The 25,227-nt window shown below is 39.5% G+C and overlaps 1 protein-coding gene across 1 annotated transcript in view; it reads right to left on the bottom strand.

Moving 5' to 3' along the window:
* Window positions 1-491: 491 nt before the first annotated feature.
* ZDHHC17 (zDHHC palmitoyltransferase 17) overlaps window positions 492-25,227 on the bottom strand; it is a 48,272-nt gene continuing 23,536 nt past the window's right edge. The window contains exons 8-17 of the mRNA XM_083400477.1: window positions 17,990-18,115; window positions 17,492-17,634; window positions 16,014-16,114; window positions 11,789-11,913; window positions 10,587-10,649; window positions 8,626-8,719; window positions 7,636-7,719; window positions 7,230-7,387; window positions 5,376-5,470; window positions 492-3,584 (exon numbers count right to left, since the gene is read on the bottom strand). Of these exons, the coding sequence (XP_083256603.1) occupies window positions 3,446-3,584; window positions 5,376-5,470; window positions 7,230-7,387; window positions 7,636-7,719; window positions 8,626-8,719; window positions 10,587-10,649; window positions 11,789-11,913; window positions 16,014-16,114; window positions 17,492-17,634; window positions 17,990-18,115 (1,128 nt within the window). The 3' untranslated portion in view covers window positions 492-3,445. The remainder of the gene's footprint in view (window positions 3,585-5,375; window positions 5,471-7,229; window positions 7,388-7,635; window positions 7,720-8,625; window positions 8,720-10,586; window positions 10,650-11,788; window positions 11,914-16,013; window positions 16,115-17,491; window positions 17,635-17,989; window positions 18,116-25,227) is intronic.

The following is a 25,227-nucleotide window of genomic DNA, read 5'->3' as shown; positions in this document are numbered from 1 at the left end:
CGTGATATCAGGTGGGTGCAGTGCAGGGCCGGGCCTGGACCAGTTCTTGATTCAACTAGCCCACCCCCGCTATAGAGCATAATTGCTATTAAAGCCTTCCTGCATGATCTTGGCTCTCAAAAGCTGGGGGGTAGGGGTGGGAAAGTACAAAGTTGGTTTAAGAATAACTTGTGGATCAGAGCTTCCCAAACTGTTTCTCGCAACATGTTAAGTGTGTCGCATGAATGCTCCCGGCACTTCTCCAGAGGCTGGAAAACCGAAGGACTGTGTGGTGAAATGATGCATGTATACAAAGTGTCACCAACATGCAAAGTTTAACTCCAATGCTGGAAAAAAATGCTCCGCTAGTCTACTTACTGAGGTAGCAATGGGCTCTTTGGCTCCTTTTCTGCTAATTAGGAGGTTACTCCAATCTCCTAAGAATAAATTCCTGAGTGTTCTGAGCAGGAGAACAAGAAACTCTTGCTGAAGTAAAGACAAATGCTAGCATCTAGGAGACAAGTATTTATTTGATTAATAACTTACAAAAAATGACAATTTTAATTTATGTAAGGAGTGCTATTTTTATTAAACATTTTACAGATTTTGTTCACCATGTAATACATCAACATTTTGACAGTAGTAAAATAATGCTTGGCACAGTTATAAATAAGGTAAATTAAAAAAAATACTCAGTTTTAAACAATGATGCTCTTATGCATATTAACTGTTAAAACAACTTAGGAGAGCATTGAGAAACTTAAAACCTGCAAAAAGAAAATAGCTTATCTAGGGCAGAAACAATTTTTTCATTTGCTTGTTCTGAATAGATCAATGAATATCTATCCAGTATATTTGGATCGCTTTCATGCAGCCCTCTAGAATGGTGTGGTCTGCTGCAATAAATAACAGAGTTCTTGGTAGAAAAAAATGCTGCATAGATACTCCCCCCCACCCAATCTGCCAGATTTCAGAAAAAAACCCTTCAGTATTTCAGACTACTAGAATTATTCTAGCTGCCTCAGATGTAGAACCTTCTTCTGGGCAATTCTAACTCCATTATATTTTCTTTTTGCAGCATAGAGTTAAGCAAAATTTACACCCAAGTATTTTGGCTCAACTGAAGTAGGATTTATTTTCACTATCAAGGACACAATTATTTGTACAAGGAATCCATATGGTACACATTACTGTAACTTGCAAAAGAAATATAGATGTATATTACACAGATTTTTCTGGAGCTATGAAATATATTTAGCAAATAGATTACGGAGGGCTTTCAACATCAAATGAGATTCTGCAGAGCTACGCTTTCTCCAAAAGGGAGTCAACTCCTTGTAATGTAAAATAAGAAATAGATGGCTCTGCTCAAACATGTTCAGCTTGAAACTAAAGTTTACAAGTAGTGTTGTAAGAATAATATATTCTTATTATAGTTCTAAGTTGTATCTGACAAAATGGCACAGGCCTCTTTTGCCATCCCTGCACCCAACTTCATTCTCTTTCCCTCAAAAATAGCGTGTCAAAGACAAAGTTGAATTTTTCCAGTATTAAACATTCAAGTACACTAATGTTGCACTTCTGTAAATCTTGATATCTGGTACTTGCAAACTATGCACACCTGGTGATCAAAGAAACGGCTAGAGGGAAAATGCCTACTTGAAAATACTGAACATCAACTATTTACAGTTTCACTGCTCCTCTTACTAAGGCAAGGGGCGGGAATACCACTAGATTGCTTTAATACCTGTAATCTGCATATTACAGGAAATGCTAGTTTTGCCAAGCATCAAACATGCAGTGAAGTTGCAGGGTACAGTGCCTATTAACAGCAATATTGATCATTACTAACAAGCCCATTAGATATCTTCCTACATTTTTGGTTGGATAAAATGAAATGAGCAGCTTTTAAATATACTAACACACACACACGCACACACTCACAAAGAGAAAACTATTTGATAAATTATGTATATACAGATAAACATTCTTTACACTGGTCTCGATCATCTGTATTAAGGTCCCCTCCCCAAATCCCCCTCACAGGATTCTCGAACCACTATGTTGCTACAGCACTTAAAAAGAGAACTTAACCGATTTTTCAAGTCTCTCTGTAAACAATAGTTAAGGAAGCAGTGAATAATTCACAAGGAATATATAAAAATGCTGTAACATAAAATCAGTGCATCACATTCAACAACATAAAACTCTTCTGGAATGCAACTTCAAACCACTCCTTACCTTTCAAATATATCTGGTTCTGGTAACTTTGAGACAAACAAAAGTTAAGGGTGTTTTCCCATGTGCCATTACCATATTCTTCAAGAAGCCATGTAATGTTTTCCCCCCACTTAAATCTGCTACAAAGGAATTACAACTTTCTTTAGCTTGAATTCCATCATTTTATGTAAAGTAAAAGAGTTATTTGTTAATCAGTTTTTACTTCTCCAGCAGCCACATTCAATTTAACTGCAGTCATATCCTTCCCCGCTCCCCTATTACTGAGAGTTGGCCCTTTCACTCTTTGGTTCCACCTACATAACTTCGCACATCTTCCAACGCTCCAATGACTGTAGACTACATCATGCAGAACTGTACCTACTACTTAGGTACCAGCATTTCACTGACTGCATATATTATACGTATTTATTTAGTTTTTGCAGATTATTATGCTATATTTTGTTTTGTGGTCTAATTTTCAAAAGTCGTATCATGCACCTAAGTAGGGCTTTATACTGGACGAGAGAGATGTAATTTTGTGCAACTTCACCCACCCTCCCCAAATATACATCTTCAGACAAGGCTTATTACGAGTAACTCAATATATCGGAAACAAGACAGCTTTAACAGCCAACAGCCATTACATTTACGTAACAGTTTTGTGACTAACATCCTTCTGCGTCCTGCTTCCAACAACTTCACGCTTTATGGTGGATTCCCAATAAGACCACATGATTCTTCGGAGTACTGAATGCACATTTTCAATGCACATAATACTATAGCAAATCTGTACAAAAATTCCATTACAGGAAATATAATACATTGATCTCAAAGTCTGGCTGCTTTGTAAAATTTGACTTTAATTCCAATGAAACTGTTCAAATTATGAAATAAATATTTCATGTTCAGCACAGCATGACTTTAGTATGTTTGTATTTTAACAATCTCATGCTCCATTGTGAAAGCAGTTAAAAGGAAAGAAAATGGCGTGAATATGTCTTTGTGAATCATTCCCACGGTAAGGACAGTTAAAATCCCTTTCTCATCTTCCTCCTCATTGTCAGGATTGGCAGTTTATTCTGTCCTTTGATTACATCTGTTAATAAAACTGATGTAGAGAAGGTACCATTAGATTCACTGTTAGCTCTATTCATAGCATGCTACTGTTCAAGGGATGTGGATTTGAGAGAAACAAATTTTCAGGCACCACTCAGATACGATATGCTCACAGGTTTGGAGGTGGGTGTTACACTAGCTGGTAGCCACTTCCAGTTGTTTGGTCATATTCTATTGTATACTGCCTTGTCCAGTCCACAATAACAGGACGAAAAAGACCGCAGCATCTGAATTCAAAGAAGTCTATAATGTTTCTTATGCATCCATGGCTAAAAAATACAAACAGAAACGGTTACATAAATATATGTTAGTTCAGCAAGTGTAACGATGTTAGTCAACATTAATGAGGACTCACCCCCCACCCCCACCCCCACTTACGTATAACTGTGTTTGTGCTTGTTGATACTTACAGAAACATTCACTGCTATGGAGGAGTGAAAAGCGTCAGCTATCAACCAAGAAGCCACACAGGGTTGTAAGCTCTCAATAGGAAGCTTTAGGAAAGCTATGATTTCTTGGCTTCAGTTTATCTGCCCCCTTTATAATGGGGATAATACTTCTGACCTAGTGTATTGGGTTTGGGGAAGGACTGATTACATAGCACATGTGAGATATTACAAATACCCATTTAAATTGGCTAGAACTGAGTGAATTCATGGTTCTGATGGAACACAATTCACATATCTAATGTGGTTGCACAGTCTGGCCACTCCCACAAGTGAGAGTATGACCACTATTTCATCAGATATTCTATAAGTCTCTGGATGCTGCTTTCAACAGCTCTGGATATGGTCATGTTCCCCCTAAAACAGCTTTCCAAACTTTTTATGTTGGTGACATACTTTTTAGACATGCATTATTTTGCGGCACAGTAATTCAGTTTTATTAGCAAACTGGAGGTTAAACTAACCCATTTCCCCCGGAGGAGCGTAGGGAGTGTTTGCATGGCACACCTACACACTGCAGCTGACACACTAATGTGTCGCGACACACGGTTTGGAAAGCTCTGCCCTAAAAGTTCAGGTCTGTGGTTTGTGGGTTCTCTTACTATCGCCAGAGACAAAAGTGGTCTCAATGGCTTGAGTGCCTTTATAGCTTTCTCTGATGGCCCACTCCTTATGGATAATCCGGCTTCAGTGGCTTCCTCCTTGGTAACCTCATTTAGACAACTACTGGAAAACTGTTATATGTAGGGCTGCCTTTGAAGACAGTCCAGAAACTGCAGCCTGTGCACCCAGACTGCTGATTAGACTTTTACTTTTTGATGTTATTAGATTGCTGCTGTTTGATCATACTATTGGTGCCCTTAATTCCAAAGGAAGAAAGATACACAAGAGGAAGAATAAGGCAGGGTGAATGGGATAAAGAGGTTTGGGGAAAGAAGAAAATGTAGGAGTCTTTGTCAATTATTAATGGGATCGTAGAGAAGAGAAAACAGGACCAAATTAGGGAAAGAGAAAGCAGATGTCTGTGTACTCTAAAGTATTTTTTTCTAAGGAATAATCTTTCATTTATGATAATGTTTATTTTGAATGTTACTAGGTAGCTAGGATTTTTTGTGCACTTCAGTACTAATGGCTTAATTGCTTCCAAGAGAATCCAAGTATGTGAACAATATGAAATGGTAAATATTTGCATATGCATGCATATGCATGCGGGAGAGAGAAAATGAAGTGTATGCTTTTTAGTTTTAGTTTTGAATTTGAGGGTGCTAAAAGAGAAATGCGTTTCTGCTCATGTTCCAGTTATTTGTTTAAGGAAGTTGTAGTCCACATTTCAATTTGTATACAATTCCCAGAGCAGGTAAACTATAAAAGAAAAAATACTTTTGATACCCTTCAAACAGTTTCCCCAATCAAGATCACAACCCTAGCTCAGCTGCTTTCCTGGGAACAAGTGGAAAGAGATTCACATTTCTGTGGCTACCTTTTAGGAAAGGAGGGAAACAACCCAGTACACAGAATCCATTCACATGCGCTATTTAAGCTTTCCCTAACTTGTGAATACCACCCGCATGTTTGTATAAACACATTTCCATGTTTCTTTATCTATGTACTTACTTAAATGGGCTTTCGATAGATGTTGTCGTAACTTTAAAGTGCTTATATCGTCTTGCATTCATCCTTTCATTTGTAGTAATACCTAAACAAGAGATCTGGGAGAAAGGGAGGAGGGGGAAGTATTCAGAGTCTTTGAAGATGTAGCATATAAACCCGCTAAAGGAGGCATGGGGAACTTCCAGCCCCTAATTCTTATTAGGCCTGGAACAGGTCCCAATTTGGTCCACAAGGTGGTTCCACCATGTCCATCTGCCCACATCTGATATCATATACACATCAGGCGTGGGGTAGGGAGAGATGCAGCTGCCAATATACAACAGGGAGCCTTTAAGCACTTTCCCAACTGCTAATTAGCAAGGGAGACTTACTATCACCACCAATCGACTGTCTACTGGGATCAGCAGGCCTGCTGGTATAGATTGTGCTATGCAGCTTCTCATGGGACACTCCACAGCACAGCAAACTGCCTGTTGAACTCGATAGTGCAGCGAATCCAAATGGCCTTGAAGTGAGAACCTATCAGCTGACAGGTAGTGACGTAAAGCCCACTGGAATAAGATGCACTATCAAAACCCCTATAGGGAAATCTGTAGCATAGGCAATCCTTGCAGAAAGTGGAGGTTGAAGCCAGAACTGTTCTGCTGTAACTTCAAGACCACCTTTGACAGCTTAGTACAAAGATGAAACAAGTTATAGCTAAATGGAATACTTTTCCTGTATTGCATGCTAATGGAGTTTGCTGTTAATGCACAAAAAAACTTCTTTGATACGCTGGATATATACTGATGGTTGCTCTGAACCATGATGAACTTAATAATAACTGTGAGTTAACAGGTTCAATGATTCATTTTCAAAAACAGTCAAGCAGTAACTTTGGGCCTGCTAAAGAGAAAGTTTGTCATGTTAACATTTTCCTTTCCCTACCCGACGAAACATTGTCAGTGTTATATTACTTTGCCTATTATTTTGAGACACTGACACAAATAGGCTGTTCTTGGATTATCATAGTACATCTTAATAATCCAAGATAAGAAAGAGCTTAGCGCCTCCATTTCTGCAAGTGAGGGAACATGCCAGGACGTCCCAGTTAACAAGAGTTTCTTTTTGTGTCTTAATTGCTGACCATCATTATCTAAGCAAACCCTCACCCCCCAAACACTAATGGCTACTTTGACCAATTTCTTTAGTGAGACTTTGCATGTTCTGAACTTGCCTGGGTAAAGTCTTTATTGACTGTGTAAAAACAGTCAATTGCGTTTCAGTGATGCAAATTCCTTGCCAGCAGAACAGCTGCATCCAATATGTACTTGACGCCAAGTCTTTTCTATTCTCCTGTGTGTTTCTGTCACTCATGATCATTTATGATAAGAGATACATGAAAACAGATTTGAAACTAGCCACTTATTTTTTTCAACATTTTTGTATACCAAACCCAACCAAGTTCCATAGTGCTGGAAATCAAACCTAGTGGCACCCAAAGGCTTGGGAAATAAGTGCATTTCAAGTTTGATGCTTTGCATTAAAGAGAGAAACAGCCAAGGGCTTCAATATGCATTCAGATCCTCACATATGCAATGGAATTAAGCCCCGGATTCTCAGGAAGGTTTCTGTCAGCAGAATGAGGAGGTAAGCACTTTTCAGTGATTTCCCATCTCCTCTGCAGCCCTCCCTCAACCCCAAATCTGCTCTGGAGAATCTCCCATCCCTCTGAAGCAGATTTAGGAGGCTGGGTGCAAGGGGAAGGGTGGGGCAAGTTCTCTTGTCCCTATTCAACTGGCCTTACTGCTTTACTGTCAGTGAGCAACACTGCTGAATGCAACCCTGCTTGTTTGCATATTAAGTGCTTTCTCCTACCTGATACATCTGACACATTAGCAGCACAGCCACCCACATGAAGTGAAACACGCTATTCAAAAACATCCAGAACATCCAAGGTGAACAGGTGGCTATTTGTGTAATATATGTCCAAAATCCATCTGCTGTGTAAGTAGTGTGACAGTGGATTCCCCAGTCTGGAATTAAAAAATAGGTATCATTGGATTAGAATATGATATCATTGGATTAGAAAATGTTCCTGAACATGAGCCTGCAGAATACAGGGCATGTTGCATGGGGAACATTTCCAAAAGCATTTTTTATGAGAAAAGAAAAACCCTACCAGGGAACAATCAAGGTATAGGTTAACGTTCACACAGAACATTGCAGTCACAGTAGGACTTAAACTAGGCATTAAGAAAATGGTTCAGGAAACAATACTCACAAGAGATACATCCATAAATCATCCAGCAAATCATGAATAGTAAAAAGAATAGATAGCCCATGAAGTAACGATGGTTGCCAGCTCCTGAGAAGAAAGAATGGAAGTAAATGTATTTGTTTTTAATGCTGTTTTAACAAGAGACCAGAAAGGGTCTTCTAGTAATACATAATATATAAAGCATAGCTTTCCCTGCCACAAGACTAGGAGAGTCTAGAAGAATCTTATTTCAGCACGGCAATGCAGTTCATCACGTGCTTTGCAAATAAAGCACAAGCTCCTCTGGGGAAAGAATTGGGAAGTATTCAAGAAGTAAATGAATAAGTGAGCATAAATATGCAATATGCAAATATACAGTACAAAGCTGACCTTCAGCCCAGTAACCTTTTCTTCTCCAAAATAAAACTATTTCATTTGTTTATGAATACTAATATTACCCTGAAATTTATTTATTTATTTGAATATTTATAAACCACAAACTCAAAAAAATGAAAGTGGTACACAATAAAACTATTAATGCGTCATAAAATTGTAAAAGAAAAAAAAGACCAACACTATATCAAATCAGTTCTCTAAAAATGCTCAGGCATTCTGTTGAGATGAATCCATTTGGAAGTGCTTCAAATGCGAAGCTTAAAGACTGTGTCTTAGCTTCACAGTCACTAAGATTTGTGACCATACTTGCTTCAAGATCACCTACCAAACATTCACATGAAAAACCTGTGTTCCCACAAAAAAAGCAACCCTGCTCTCTGCTGTATTCATTTGCTATACTGCTTTAGCTCCCAGTGACAAAGACCGTTGGAGGTCAAGAGGCTGGCTGAGCTTGCTTATGCTTCTAAACTATAGAATAAAAAATGTTTGGCATCTTCTTGGTCTGATAGCAGTGGTGAATACATGAATACTAAGAAACTGTACTATGCTAAATGCACATACTATTTGAGATTGAAAGCTAAACATGATGGAAATTTTCTATTCCTTATCAGTACTTACCTACACAGTTACCAACCCAGGGGCAGTGATGATCAAACTTGGCTATACATCGATTGCACACACCACAGTGTTTGGACCTCACTGGTTTCCGTATCTGTTCAACAGATTTTTATATGCATACAATGTAACCTGCTTTTCATATTATCAATCTTTAATATGAATTTTGAACACAATGTTGCTATTGTTGCTTCTACTACTCATGCATGTCATGATACCAAGAATTTAAGAATGTAACCACGTGGAGCCTGTAGTTCTAGCTTCACCTAGCAAAAACATACCTCCCTTACTTTAACTTTCCTCTAAACGGAAGCTTTGTTATTGTCACCTACACCCACTAGACAAGTCTTATACACTATACACAAGTCCTACAGCATTTGCAATCGCCAATCTAAATTAAATTGAAACAAGAAAATTCTCCTTTCCATTGCGAAACAGAATTTCCCACCATTCTATTTACTGCCGACACTGAAACTCTGAATTAGAGATCAAAGAAACTGATGACGATACTGATGGAAAAGCTTGCAGAGTTTACAAAAGATTAAGTATTTTGGTGATTTTTATCGTCTGCAGTTAGATCAGTTACTTATGGGTGGATGCATAAATAATTTGTATTCCATATAGAAAAAACTGAGCATAACACTGCTGTAATGCTGTCGGTGAAAACATTTCATCAAAATAAATGTTAGCGCACAAAAGACATTTTATCTTGAGAATGACACCTACAACGCTTAACATTTGCATTTTAAAAATAGTGTATCTATCAAGTAATAAACAATTTGTCTGAAATACAAAATACTCAGATCTGTAGTCAAGACTATCTTATCAATGTCCCAAAGTAAGAGAACACTTATGTTTCACCATATCTCAAGTTCTTAAAAGATTTTCATACAGAGCAACAAGTTTTTAAGTACCATTATAGTATCAAATAATTTATGCAACATGATATATGGTATTTAGGTTTAAAGGTTTTATATTAAAGAGTCCAGAGTTGCATGTATTTAGATTCTGGATAGGAATATAAATGTATCATAACAATCTCACAATTCCTGTATATTTTGAGAACATTATTATATAAAGCACATTCTGCTTACTTCATTACAGATGTTTTAGATAAGGCAAAACTTTTACTGAAGTGCCAGTTGATAATAACTAATGTTGATATTTACTTTATACACACCACAAACTGAACAACTAAATTTCCTACAAAATATCCAGTATAAGATGTGTGTGTATCTAAAATGGCACTGTAAATTTAATCTGAAGTTGTTAATGGAAGTATTTTCATGGTTTTGCTCTATACTCGGAGATCTATGCACTTGTTTGATTTAGTCACAATCTAAAGTAGTCCTGTTCTCTCTCCTATTTTTAGGATTCTAATCCAGGGTTGTCATTAAGATACATAGGAACAACAATAACTTTCAGAATTACTAGGAACTCTTGTATTGCTCCTGCTAAATACTTTGGTAGTGGAAAGTCTTACCACAGGGAGTGGCAACAGATACCGTAGCACACCTAGTGTACTAGAATATATCTTTTTCTATTTGAAGCTCTGGAACGGTCTGCTGCCCAGATTTCTATACTGACTTAAGAGAGCCACTGTATTTTGATATAAAAACCTGTGGGTGTTTTAAGTTAAGCTTCTACCCAAATCCATCTGAACTTGTGTCAAGGACATCCCACTGGAATACAGAGTCCTAACACTGTGGGACAGGGACTCCTGTAAGGAATTTTGATATCCTGCTTTCTTCTGGATCCATCACAACCACACTATGGACTTGCCTTTTCCTATCCCTAGGAAGCGTGGCATTCATATGCCCAAATACTGGCTTAGTATTTTAGTTGGCAGAGGCTCACTTATACCCTGTATGAATATCGCAAGGTCAAAGAATACACACATTTTCTAAACAGACGTGATGTTAAAATTGGTAATTTAATTACATGTAAGCAAAAAAGCATACTACCAAACAGGTACTGCAGAATATACTAAGGTCCAGACTTCCTGTCTCTGCAAGTTCCACTATTGTCTGCAGAAAAGCAAAAAGAAGAACATTTAATCATTTAAGAACCATATTCATACATGCTTCATAAGTCGACAAACTTATGTCATAAAACAATTTGTTAGCCTTCAAGGTGCCAGGAGATTCTTGGTTGTTTTTACTGCAAAAGCTACCCCACTAGAAATCCAAACTTCTATTAACACACTCAGATTAGTTTAACACCATATCAAGCTTGGGCAAAAAGATCTTAATGCCATTTTATTCACATCAAAGAAATTCGGCACCACTAGAGCCTACATAAACACACATGTGTAATTGGTTCTGCCCCACTTGCCTCTAAGATACAAGGGGACTCTATCCAGCAGCAAGATCAGTAGTTTCTGGCTGCTTCTCAAGATTGGACCAGCATTAGGGCTGTTGGGTCACTCCTGTAACAGGCATATCCTTTCCAACCTCAAAAATGTATCCCCTTGCATTCAGTTTGAAGCCGTTACTACCACCCTATGTTCTGCTGCGGTGACATGAAGAGGATAGCTGGGATACATTAAAATCTCCCAATACACAGAACACCATATCGGGAAGGAGAGTCTACAGCCTAGTCTTTTTTCTGGACGTGCTGGTATCCTTTCAAGGATGACATCTTCACCTTCATTTTCAACTGGTTCAAAAACAATTACACCATGTGATGAGTAATCTGTCTGGGCTTAACCTTCAAGGTGCCACAACTCTTTCCACAATTATTTCTTGGAAGTTAAGATGCATACTTGAGGGATTGTGTGTGTGTGTGTGTGTGTGTGAGAGAGAGAGAGAGAGAGAGAGAATGTGTGTGTATCTACACACACACACACACACACACACAAAAGTTTTAAACAAACACCAGAAATATCTGGATGACCTCAGCAGATTTCTCAGTAGCAAAGCATTCACTCTGCTTAGACTACAATTACCTCTGATGTTCTTAAATGGAACAACTTGGCAAAACAGAGACAGAAACAATTTTCAGCAACTCTCTGTCGCCTCTGCAGCCCCCTGTGCCCCTCTGCGGGAGGCTGGGTGGGGGAAACTTTCCTGTAATTGCTTTGATTAGAAAACACTTTGAGCGTGTACACAGAAAATCTAAACAACATCTTCAACCATTAACAAGAATGGACTGTTTTGCTTTTTACCTTTTTCTTTTGTTCTTCTGTGGCTTTAATTATTCCTGGGTCTGATTTCCAAGATTTTCCAAAATTGTAGAAAAGTGCAACACTATTAGCAAGAAATGGAAGGTGGATGAACACAAAATTTAGATGTATTAAATGTTAAGGAATTTTAAAATGTTTTCTTTCCTGTTAAAAATAATTATTATCTGAAAATAATAGAATTCTGCAATACACTTTTTTCTTGCTAATGCATTTCACAGGGAATGTACTAGATGCATGTCAAGAAATCTAATAATCCTTTTTTGTCATTATATGCTGTTCAAGTGTCTTGTCTTAATTTGTCTTGTCTTAATTTGTTTGATAGCTCCAAAATTAACAGTGCAACATTATAAATGTTCTCTCAAAAGTCTGAATTCAGTTGAGCTTATTTCCTAGTCAATGTGTTTAGGATTGCAGCTTTTGTATCTCTTTAAATCATTTTCTGACGTAAAACATTCAAATGGTCAACCATTTTTTAATATATTTTTTACTGTTTATGCCTATTAGTGGCCTGAAATTCCAGCTAAATCACAAAAAACACTCTATAATAATAAAGAGATTATACAGGGAATGATAAATACAATAATAAACTCTTTTGGGAGGATGGATTACATTCATGTTAAAGATTCCTCCTCTTCTTCCCCTCTTAATAATTTACTGAAAAAAGGAACACGTACTTTATCTGGAAATGAAATTGTTGGAATAAATTGCAGACCCTTGGATTTTTCCCCAGTATTTGAATTCCAGCTGCTTCACAATTTGAAGTTAACTTTGTTAATACCTAGGTATCTGTATTTTCTTCACATTAATTTGCACATAGTAAGAGCTAATTATATTTTAACAGATTTAAATATTTTCTACCATGAAATTACAAATGGCCCCAGTAGCACCTTTTCTGCTTCAGTGCCTCAGCATTTATACACTCCATTGCCAAGGGAATAGCAAGCTCTAAACACACACACTTAAAACCTATTTAGCTAACATCACAAATTTCAATGGTAACCCATCAGTTTCAAGTACAAATATGACACATTGGAAAATGTTTTCAGCATATGTAAAGGGGCTCCATAGCACTGAAATCAATGTGGGAAAGAGTTCCCTGAAGTTAGAAAGCCTGAAAACCACTGTGTTGCTGCTGATCATCAACAAGAAAACAATGAGCCTTAAACTTACAAGCCTGGTTTGCATGTTAGTGCCAACACACAGAATGTTGGTGCAACACGACTGAAACTGTGGGTGCTTCGTTCCCTGCTGTTCCTGCCATGCTGCTAAGTGTTATGTCCAGATCCAGACTCATGGTCTGTTTCTGAGAGCGATTCCCGCAGAGGCTTGGGAGGGAAGCTGGATGACCGCCAGCCATATGGTTGGTGGGGCACAGCTGGCAGGCATGCAGGGAAAGAGGAGGCCGCCAACAAAGCCGCGCAGCTCCCCCACTTGCTGGGGCGCCCCTGAGAGGCCGGAGCCCTGGCGCGATGCGCCACTAAGCCCTATGGGAAAGACGGCTCTGCAGACAAAACACCAAGTCAAAGCATGCGCTTGTTTCTCAGCAGTCTGGTAGGAGGAAGGGGGCGCATACTGCATGTTCATATTAAACCATACTTGATTTAATGTTATATGCAAAGAAAACCGTGGTCACTTAAGCCCATTTAGCCAAGACATAAATTTCAATTAGACTTCATCACCTTTGTGTAGAAAAATGTCATTATAACAGGGCTTTTGAGTCTAAGTCTCATGCAGTTAAAGCTCCCAAAAGAATATGGTACAGTCATACCTTGGAAGTCGAAAGGAATCCGTTCCGGAAGTCTGTTCGACTTCCAAAATGTTTGGAAACCAAAGTGTGGCTTCTGATTGGCTGCAGGAAGCTCCTGCAGCCAACTGGAAGCCATGGAAGTCCAGTCAGACATTCAGCTTCCAAAAATAGTTTGCAAACCAGAAGAGTCACTTTCGGGTTTGCAGTGTTCGGGAGCCAAAATGTTCGAGAACTAAGCTGTTTGAAAACCAAGGTACGGCTACATGTTTTCATAAGTACCAGCATTCATTTCAATTACTAAACCACATGTCTAGCCCACTAAAAAGAAGCTAGTAGAGAAAACTGTATTATGTTCTACTACAAAAAAGCTAGATGCCCTTAATTGTCTGTCTGGCATTAAACCTCTGACAGAGAGATGCTTTCAAAACTGGACAGTATGTTCCTGTGACTAAGAAGCAAGAGATAGGTCCAAGCCAAAGGAAGAGATTAGATGGTTCCCCCCTACCCTTGTATGGTCACATTTGCCTGCTTTTAGTGCTCTACACAATGTGCTAACAGAACTACCTCTGTGGTTGGGCCTCTGAGCTTATATAAGTGGGGGAAGTTAAGAAGACTTTGCTACATGAAATGCAGACATCTTGAAAAGCACTTGCTTTAACAGGAATAGAGGACAACATATCCTTTATCCTAATAATGGTGAGGAAAGTATGTAAGACTACTGAGGGGGATCTCATGGTATCATCCAACACAAATTTCTCTCTTTTATAGGTTGTCTTTCCTGCTGTTGTAGACTATTATTGAAGCTAACCAGATTCCCTCTTATGTAAGGTTTATAAAACATTATCAAAGCCTGTTTCGATGTAAGGTTAGAAGGCAATCCTAGTCAGCACAGAAATAACTAAACAGACCTCAAGAGTCCCAAGTGGAATGCATTGAGTAAATACAAAATATTACTTTTCATCATAATTCTAGTGACAAGTTAAAAGTCAATTCTAGATATTTAAATTAATCAATCTGGATGCCCTTTTATTTCTGATCAAAACATATTCCAGAAGCAGATTTATAAAAGGCTGCCACAGAGACATTTAGCCAGATATCACATTATTCTTCCTACTGAGAAGAAAGAAGGCACTGTTCTCTGATGCAATTGATTTCATCAAACTGTAAGACATATGAGAATAAATTCTTACCCTGACCACAATTTTTCTACTTCATTCTATAAAACAGAGCACATGTCATATATTTTTTTCTAACAAGTTGCAGACAAGCTGACTGACAGCAGAACTTGAATGGCTAGAAGAACTAATAATTGAGGCTGGCAACATTAATCAGTTAAAGTAAACTGACATGTAGGATTTAGAAGGGACTGTTCTGGCAGCACCCACATCGCAAATGTAGTGTCTACTTGTACTCTGCTATAATGTCATTAAATGTTCATAAATATTAACTTCAGAAGGAGCCAGTAATCGGGATATGACAATCAGCACAGCTACTGAGAAAGCAAAGTCAATATGAGCAAGAAGGAAACACTTATGTAGAGCCAAAGAAAATGAAGAGATTGAACGCAAGGGGGTAGAAGACTAGGACTAAATATTGCTAGGTTTAAGGACTTGTTCAAAAGCATCTTATTTTAACTTATTTTGCCACAAATCAAAAAAAACCTGTGAGCTTGTGTTTTGAGTAATTTAACTAATGGGTATACACACACACAGAGGGACGCAGGTGGCGCTGTGAGTAAAAGCCTCAGCGCCTAGGGCTTGTCGATCAAAAGGTCGGCGGTTCGAATCCCCGCGGCGGGGTGCGCTCCTGTTGTTCGGTCCCAGCGCCTGCCAACCTAGCAGTTCGAAAGCACTCCCGGGTGCAAGTAGATAAATAGGGACCGCATACTAGCGGGAAGGTAAACCGCGTTTCCGTGTGCGGCTCTGGCTCGCCAGAGCAGCGATGTCACGCTGGCCACGTGACCCGGAAGTGTCTCCGGACAGCGCTGGCCCCCGGCCTCTTGAATGAGATGGGCGCACAACCCTAGAGTCTGTCAAGACTGGCCCGTACGGGCAGGGATACCTTTACCTTTACTTTTTATACACACACACAATTAACCATGTTGTCTGGGGATAATGGGAACCCAACAACGGATTCCCCATCCCTGCCTTATGCAATTAAGTCTGTCCCCTTCAATCTGTATGTCCTACTATCTGCTTTTACTTGTTCCATCTGGCCCAGTCCCTTTTTACTTACTGTCATGCTTCACTCCCTCTCGTGGTCGCTTGTCTCCTGGCTTCAGCTTCACTGAAGTCCCTTAAGCCTTTTCCATGACCTGTCTGAACCATAAAACTTCCACATCCTCTTGCTAAAACTTCAATTTCTTAAAATTCTAGCCTCTTAATTTTCTTGAATGTGAGCACTGGAATATAACCCACTAAAATGAAAAAATTCAAATGCTGAGCACAATATAAAGGATATCGTTCCAAAACCAGAAAAACCATGTCACATACATCCAGAATTTTGTTGCTAGGTAGATTCCAAGGGGCAGTGCACTATGCATTGAGTGATCAAAGAATGATCTGTGAAACAAAGAACATAATAGGTTATTACATATTCAAATATGTGTGTGCTCGCTCATTCACAAACAAGTAAATATAGACTTATTTTTTAAAAAATAAGAGCTTTAAATAAGAGCTTTAAATAACCTGTCCATTTGCTACAAATGTTGTTAACCACTACACTAAATTATTAATTTAAATTATGTGACCACCCAAACAGACGGACTTTTTCTGGGGTTTGTATTTTTTTCGGTCAATTTTCCCAATTGTTACTTGCATACATATTACATATGCTGTCCTAACCAGGTCTAAAAGCATTTCATACTCCTGCTTGTATGTGTTTTTTCAAAGGAGATTTGGAAATAAAGTTTTCTTCTAAAGCCACATTTTGACAGCAGTTAAAAATAAGGCTGAACAGCACACTCAGCAAAACTCAAAATGATAGTTATTTTAACAGACTTTGAAGAAAAAGCCAAACCCAGAACATGAGCTGTAGTAATATAATCTCTTATACTTACACAAGAGATTCCAGTGTTTAAAATATTTTCTGACATGTGCTATATTACACTGACAATAAATAAATTTAAGATACTCAACCATGCAAACTTTCTTTGTTTAATCATGTTCTTACTACGAATGTATTTCTCTTTGCCATTAAAATTAGAGTCATAAAAATTAAGAGGCATATACAGGCTAGCATTGTGTTGCACAGGGTTTCTGCTCCGAAACCCTGTGCTTGTCAGTGGAGCCCGTGTAAGCCCACCCCACCCCTTTTGTGATGTTTTTGGGCTCCTTCCAGGTTCAGAGCCATGCACATATGCACAATCAAGTGTCATTCGAACATGCCTAAACTGGGCATTGCCTGTAATAATTCTTGTCTTTTTTTATCCACTCACTGAATACTAAGATCCCTTTAAAAAAATCCAAAAATATCCTCCTTTAAAAAGTCTGCTTATTACAGACCATTACGTTATGGAAATAAAAGAGTAGGGTATTTTCATTTCTATAGAAAATAAGCTAATCATTTTATAGAGGGATTTCAATATTTGGTTTGTGAAAGAGGAAACATTACTGTTGGGCAGGCAGACACATTTTCATACAACACAACTAGTTGATGATTCATAATGTGACTGATGTGGTATTTAAGGTTCTTTTTGCTCAGAGCTAAAATATGAATGCCACTTCAATCTAGCACAGTAGGTCTCCTATAAACTAACTGGAAGGCAGGACAGAAGGGCATCAAAACACAATTTTCTTTACTTATCCTGAACAATCATTTAATAGAAAAGTGAATTAGGTAAAACTTTCCCCCCCAAGAATGGGGCTTTTATAAACCTGTCAGTATTTTATGTAAAACCAAACTATCTACTCCAACATATTCCCTAATTAAATACTTACTTGGAAAGAAATTGAACCATAGCCCAAACACCACCATACATTAGTCCTTTAATGAGCCAAGAATCGATATCAAGGTCGGCTATAAACCCAACCAGCCAAATAACTAGGAAAGGTGTTCCCAGCATCACCTTCTGACGAAATTCCTACATAAAGACAAACAACAATTAATTAACCTGGATATTTATGAACTGTATAAAAAGTTAGTGCTTCATTTTAACACTCAGATACTTCATAGCAAGTTTAATATGTACAAAGAGGGGTTTATCTGCAAGACTAGGAAGGATCCTAGATTCAGAAAAATGGAAGATGCCTAGGATTGGTCAATCATTTCTCACTGCAGTGAGAGAGAATGGCAAATTTGGGGGTGAGAAAGACGCGTAAACCCAAGACTCCCAATACCTCCTGGTACAAACTGTAGTGGGGTGTCATCTAAGCAGGGTCAGAAATTACTTTTAAAAGAACACATTACATGAGTCATCACTTAAAGATTCTTCTCACCTTATCAGCCCTCAGCTTTCTGAGAAATGATGGATTGTCATATCCCTTTGCCTGCCTTGCCTCCTGTAGATGGTTTATCATCCAAACGTTTTTTCTTTGCTTTGCTAAATCAAGTGGTGATTCACCCTGTCAAGAGTATGAAAGATTAACAATTTTTAAAAGGAAAAAAGTACAACAATTTCACTTTTAGAAATAGTAACTTAAGCATTTAAAACTACTTAAGAGTTTTAAAACATGTAATATTACTATGTTGTTGTTCTCAAAAAGCATTATTTTGGTTGCTAATTTATTTTATGCTCTGGAGAGTTACTTTCTTCCAATCTTTTCTCAGTTTAATCAGTTTCATCAAATGAAATAAAATCTTTGCTATTTTTGTGTATTGACAATGAGCTCATTCATTATCCTTAGTGTGCACATGTAATAATTAATGGGAGTTTAAAAGTTGCTTAGCTCTCTAGTTTGGAACAATTGGTTCTCTCTCAAATATTAACAAGCAGCAATATCCATTCATGGAATTTCACAAACAGTGAACAATGCTTATTGCTTAGTTATCAATGCCATGTACATTCAGTTGGTACAGATGTTCAATCTTGTGGACTGCATGTGTAGGTGTGTATTCAATTGTTCTGATGCACTTACATGCAGTGAAAAATCAAAACTATACTTGCTTACCCTACTCCTACGAGATTTTCACATTTTGGATTTAACACTTTGATGGGTAGAATGTTCTATATATATTTTACTGTGTACAGATTACATATTTGTAGGATTCTGTGTATATAAGCCCTAAGCCATGTGGTTGTTGGAAGCCTTTGATGGGGACACAGAGCTAATCAGGATTACTCAAATGCAAAGAGGGAGTGTTCCTCTTGAGTTCAGGCATGCTCTCTGGCTTGCCCGAACTCAGCACTAAACAGGTGGTCCTGCTTACTGCTGGCCCCATTATTTTAGCATTGTTCCAGGTTTAATGAGGGTGGGAAATGCTTCAGAGAGAAGGTTGGCAAACCACTCCCTGAGTGCCCCCTCTGTGTTAAACGTCCTGGTACACTGTTAAAAGCAGGGTGGGATGTGCTTCAGAGAGTGATTTGCGAAGCATTCTCTGAAAGTCCTCTTGCCCTCCTTTAATCATTGCTCCAGCAAGGGATTTTGACAGGTAGGTGAGGCAGCCCACCTGTATGCAGACGGAGCATCTGCATGCATGGGTCTGGTACACACATTAAAAGCACCTGAAAACAGGTAGGTTTCTCACAATTCACTAGTACTTTAAACAACCACCACTAAAAGCCTAAAAAATGAAACAAACTTATGTATTGATTGCGGATACCTGATTGGCAGCTTGTACTATTCACTGAGCATTCAGAAGTACATTTACTAGCCAAGCAATGACTAATTTTTATAATCTCTTCCCCAATTCAGAAGGTTGAACAAAATGTCCTATAATAGGTACCTATCTACAGCCATTTTAGGCAAATGTGATTCTCCATTCTTCCTCCCCCCCCCCCCCCCGTGCATGCACTGCTAACAATTTGTGGTCGCTTCCCTGAGCAAGCACCACCCACTTTGCGTAAAATAACAATTTCAAAGGACAAAGATATGTGAAGTTATAATCCAATTGCATGAGTTCAGAGCAAGGTAATTCCTTTAGATCACTCTATTGTAGAAATCCTCCCCATCTAAAAAGCAAAAGAAAACCCCAAACTGAAAACTGCCTCACAATATATGGGGTTGTACCCTAAATCTATCACAGTGATTTCTCACAGAACCGTAATGCCTCAAGAAAGAAAGAAAAGGTTGTGACTTTTCTTGTAGTATAGAGGAGGCAAAAAACAACCAACTGAAGGTACCTCCAGCTCCAGTTTTGCACTCCTCCACTCTTCTACTGAAGATAACTCCCCTCCTAAACAAAGCATTCATGGAGGCTTGAAAAATGGCTGAATCCTCCATCGTTCGGCCCCCGCCTAAAAAAAAATGAGACAGGTACCAGAAACTGAAAAATCACCCAAGGAAAGGCAAATAGCCTTTGAGACAAGAGTACAAACGCCAAGGAGTAGACGTTTGAATTCCAGCATCAGTAGAGACTAGACACCTAATCAAAGTTAGGCATTTAATTTCTATTGATAGGATTTGTGCACCAAAACCTTATGGGTGACTTGGAAATTTAGCCCAATGATGATCACTGGGGAATTCGAAAGCAGCAAAAACCAGGCAACAATATTTATTGGTCTCCAAAGGGAGAATTTCCTTCCACTTGAACAGTGTATTGAAAAAGCTTAGGCCACAAAGGTATCAATTTACCAAACAGGACTTTCCCCAGCAGAAGCAAAAGAAATGAGCTCAAAAGCAGCTAATACCCTGCTAGTCAGTACATCCACTCATTTCCTACATTTGCACAGCTTTGGAAACAATTATCAATGATACAGTGTGAGTCTTTTAAAAGAGGCCCCATGGAACATGTGTACTCTGTATCCACAGGGCCTCTTTTAAAGGACTCACCCTGTAGGTAGGTAGATAGATGATAGATAGATAGATAGATAGAGATGGTAGAGAGAGAGAGAGACCATACAAATCAACTAATCAAATTTGAGGCTTCTCTCAATAATATGAAGCCATGGATGGGGAACCCTCCAGAGCAGATGGGGGGAGAGGGGCAGGGAATGGAGGACTGCCGAAAATTCCCTCCCTCCCAGTTCTGCTGACAGAAGCAGAACTGTCAGCTGTGTGACTGGATACAATAGGTGACTCTTAAAAGTAGAATTACAGGTTACTTTTGGAGGGATAACTAGAGTTGCAAAACCAAAGTTAAAAGTAGATATGTTTGCTTTTCTTTCAAATATATTGCAGGAAAAGACCACTATATATGAATTACGAATATGTACCATGTTCTGTATCATTTCCTGGTGTCCCCCCCCCCCCCGATAATCACAATATCCAAAGTAAAAGGAAATAAAATTATATCCATACTCAGACCCTAAATTAGATCACACCAAGATACCTCTCATATTAGGTTGGTTGTTTGTTTGTTTTTTAAAAAAAGAGGTAGTATGCTTTTGCTCACTTCGGTGCCCTGATGTCTAACAAAGGCATAATACTGCCTGTTCAAAAAGAAATTTATGTCATGATGAACTTGCTATCTAATCAAAAAGGCAGGCTTTTATTTTTATTTTTAAGTGTTAGGTTTAAAAGTGTCTCAGAGGAGATGTTCCAGTAAAAACAAAGAATTCTGCAAGTTAAGGGCATAATTTATTATAAGACTTATCACGCCTTTCAAGGATCAAGGGGGGGAAAAAACCCTTAAAAGGCTAAAGAATGTCAGTAACTTTATCCCTACAATTTCAGCTGAGTGTCAGAAGGCACAGCCAGAAATAAAGCAACAGTTTAAAAAAACACGTTATTACTCCCCTCAAAGGGTATACCACAATTCAAGGGGTATGATCTGCCACCCTGTTGCAGGACTTAAGATTCTACAGGCTTCCTCTTGTTACAAACAACCAGCAACATGTTTGTATCTCTTACAATTTAGAGAGGGGAAAAGAAAAGAAAGAGAAAATACTTAAACCCACCCTGAGGCCCTAGGACAGGCAGAAAGCCAAGATGATACTCATGAAAAAACTGAGATAACCTACAGAAGAAGCTTGCCAAAGTACCCTACTACTCACTTGACTATTTCATTACATACTTCTATTATACACTGGCCAAGGTACCCAGCCATATGCTTAGAAACTCCATGCTAAAACTAAAAACAGCTATTTGATTACAACCCAATCAAATCGAAATGACGTTCCTGACAGCTTAAAAGGCAAATTCAGGCAGAGGGAACGTCCAACTTTTCACTCATTTCTCACCGCAGCCTGGGGAAGTTTGCTTTTCTCTGTCAAATCCCTCTGATAACCACATGTAGTGTGAAACACACACAAGAAACCTAACAGTCAATTTTAAGAAGTTTACTAAGGATGGTGGTACGAGAACAAAGGGGAAAGGGAGAATGGTGATTTAGGAAATAAGGAAAACCTTTTAGAAAAACAGGCTAAGTCTATGATCTGTATACTCACAAAGCTAGGGCCTTCATCATAAATAATGCAGCATCTTGGGTGGTCAGAGGGGAGGGTAATGGATGACAGAATGTTGGTAACATTCCAGTTTTTAGGGTTCTCAACCCAAGTAAGATTTGATTGACAGATGGCTTTAAACAGCCACTCAGATAAGTGGCACACAGCCAAGAAAGGTGTTACCACCTTTGGGAAGTTGGGAGATGGGGCTGACAAGACCTTAATGACTGCCAGATTTAGCCAACATCCCTGCTAGATAACAGGCTTTCCTTAGTTGGTGTATTTGGACTTGGTGTGGAGCTACATGGTATGTCTGCCTCTATGTCAGCAGTGGCAGAGGTGTATGGTGGCAGCAATGGCCATACTGAGTTCTCCCACCACCAAACTCAAACACATCTTCACTGCAGCAGCAGTGATGAGTTGCCTCACACCAGAAGCTGGCAGCACAACTACCATTGGGAGCAAGGCCAGTCCTACTACCAGAACCACCAAGAGTTCTCTTATTGTTAAGCAGGAGGCAAGGCTGTGCCACTGGCTAGTACTGGCAAGGTCAGCTTGTAAGGTGTGGAACTTGAGCAGGGTATCCCAGAGGAGATGTCAGATGCAGTGTATATCTCACCTGTCACCTGGGAGCAGCCAGACTGCCACTGAAGTGTGCTGCTTGGTCATTTTAAGAACAACTGCTTAAGAATTAATGACGGACTTTGATTTCCCGCCCCCCTCTTCCTTCCCCTTTTCCTTGTGCACCATATTTTTGTAGATTGCAAGCCTTCTTTTAATTGATTTCATGTATGCCACTCTAGAAGCCTTTTTAGCTGAAAAGCGAGCTACAAATCCTCTTAATAATAATGATGATCTTCAGTATCCTTTCCTCAAGAGAGGCAGCAGCATGGAAGTGGTGGGCGCTGGGGAGGAAAAGGAACAGCAACCAGCAAATCTCTCTCCTACACTACCACCACTCATCCTGTGAAAAGCCACCAGCCCAAGCAGAAGAGATGGGATTACTTTGAGCTGGCAGTGGACCCAAACTATGCCATCTGCCTGCACTGCAGGAAGCAGCTGAGTAGGAGGAAGGTTCCAAGGCATTGCATCACCAGCAGCTTTATAATGTACTTGCACAGGCAGCACCAGTCCTCTTGATTAGGGAAAAGGCAGAGCCCAACAAGTCAATCAGGAAGGGCAAGAGGTGCACACGGCAGAATGACTCTCAAGCTGCCCCCCGCCCCCACAAACACCCAAAAAAGCAGCAGCTCAGGCAGTAACAATGCAGGATACGCGGTAGGGAAGTATGGATCCACCAGATGAATGCTTCCAATTCCTATGCCAACCTACTACTCAAATCACTTTTCTTGCCGCTTTGTGTGCACTGCTACCTGGGTGCCCATAAACAAAACCACTAGGAGAATACTGAATCCTTTCAGCCACCCCACCCGCAAAAAATCAACTTTAAAGGCGGCTAGTACAAAAACCTTCTTGTCTACAATTTGGCAGGTTCTAAACCTAGGGGGCCTCATACCTCCCCTTTTCATAACAATTGCTGACAAAACATTAGTGGAAACAGGGAAACTTTTTCTTTTAGCCATCTCCCAAAAGGCTACCCTTTGTAGCAAGAGTCATCCCCTCAGAAAGGAACAAATTTTATCCGATTCTGTTAAAAAAATAACACTGAAAGGAGCACAGCACTAAATCTCCTGGACCTATTTGCAGGCTTTATCCACTCTGAATAGGCTACAACACCTGCAAATTTTACATCCAGTTCTGTCAAAGGGGGGGGGGGGGAAGAAAGGTACCATCATTTTTTACATTTTCCTTTAAAGGTGAAGTGGGTTCAGCCACAGACCCTGCTCTGAATCAGACAGACTCTGGAAGCACACACTCAAGTTGGTGTAACATCCTGACAACACTTTCCCAGTCTGGGCAAAATGGGGAGGTATGGTTAGTTAGAGTTTTCCTGATTTGTTTGCTCATACCATAAAGGGAGATTTGAAGTAAAAAGTTCATTCAGACCTGAGATACAATCAAAGATGGTCACTGTGTCACTTCAATTGAATTACTCTTTTTGAAGACACAGTGCCTTGAGAAGTCAAAAGCAGCTCACAACACACAGTTCGCAACAGCTAACAGTTCAAGGAGTCACCTTTTTCATATTGCATAAATCCAATTCTGCATTAATATAAATCAGTGTTTTATTGAGAGTAGGATCGGTATACTTTTTAGACATCCTAAAAAGTAATTCAGCAACTAGCTCTGCAGGCAACTCAGCCAGGGGAAGGCAATGATGAATCCTTCTCCACTGCCTTCTTTGCTTCTCTTCCCAGCCTTCTTTAAAAGGCCCAGAGGGAGGGAGAGGAAAAAGGCCACTTTCAAATTTTTGCAACCTCCTTTCTCCTTCCCTCATCCTGGGCCATTTGAGGTAACATGGGATGAGTCTTTGTGCAAGAGTTCTAAACATGGGATAGGGAAGAAAAAACAAGTAAAGGTGTATATTCTTTACTCTTGCAACACTTGCTTTGCAATTTCAAGGAGCACAAAGCAAACTACAGCAACAGGTCACCTCAGGAGTCTGAATTTTGCTGGCTGCAACTAGAACTCGCCTGTACCCTACAGGTAGGCCTGCTATATGTCTGGAAAATTCCTGACATACCAGGAAATTGGACGCCTAAAATAGAGTCCTGGGGAAAATTTTTGAATTTTAAGAGATGTTTGAAATTTCCCGTATGTATGGAAACCTGGTTTTTTATTTCTGTTTTCTGCCCCCCACCCCACCCCCCACTGAGTAGTGGAAGGAATGTCCCCTCTTATGTGGGAGACCCAAAGCACGCTTGTGACCCCAGCCTCCCCACAAGCAGCAGCCCCAACTGAGGAGGAGGAGGGGAGCCCAGGATGCAGAGCAGAAGGCAAGGAGTCTGTCTAAAAGGGAACAGGGCACCTGTGACCACTTGCTCTGGAGCAGGTCCAAAGGAACCTATCTCCTCAGTCCCACTCTCCCAAAGTGGGGAGACGAGGGAGGCTCTCAACAAAGAATCTCCCTTTCTTTCCCTGCTAGAAGAAGAAGAATCAGCTCTTGGAGATGCTGGGGTGTGTGTGTTGGGGGTTTTTTTGGGGGGTGGGAGGCCGTGCCAATGACCCTTCCCCGTGTTTTTTTTTCCCTTTGGGAGTGTCAGGAATTTTACTTTTTGAAATATGGCAAGC

This window comes from Podarcis tiliguerta (genome assembly GCF_965153285.1).
Source record: "Podarcis tiliguerta genome assembly, chromosome: 10".
NCBI lineage: Eukaryota > Metazoa > Chordata > Lepidosauria > Squamata > Lacertidae > Podarcis > Podarcis tiliguerta.
This window is presented reverse-complemented; position numbering and strand designations above follow the sequence as displayed.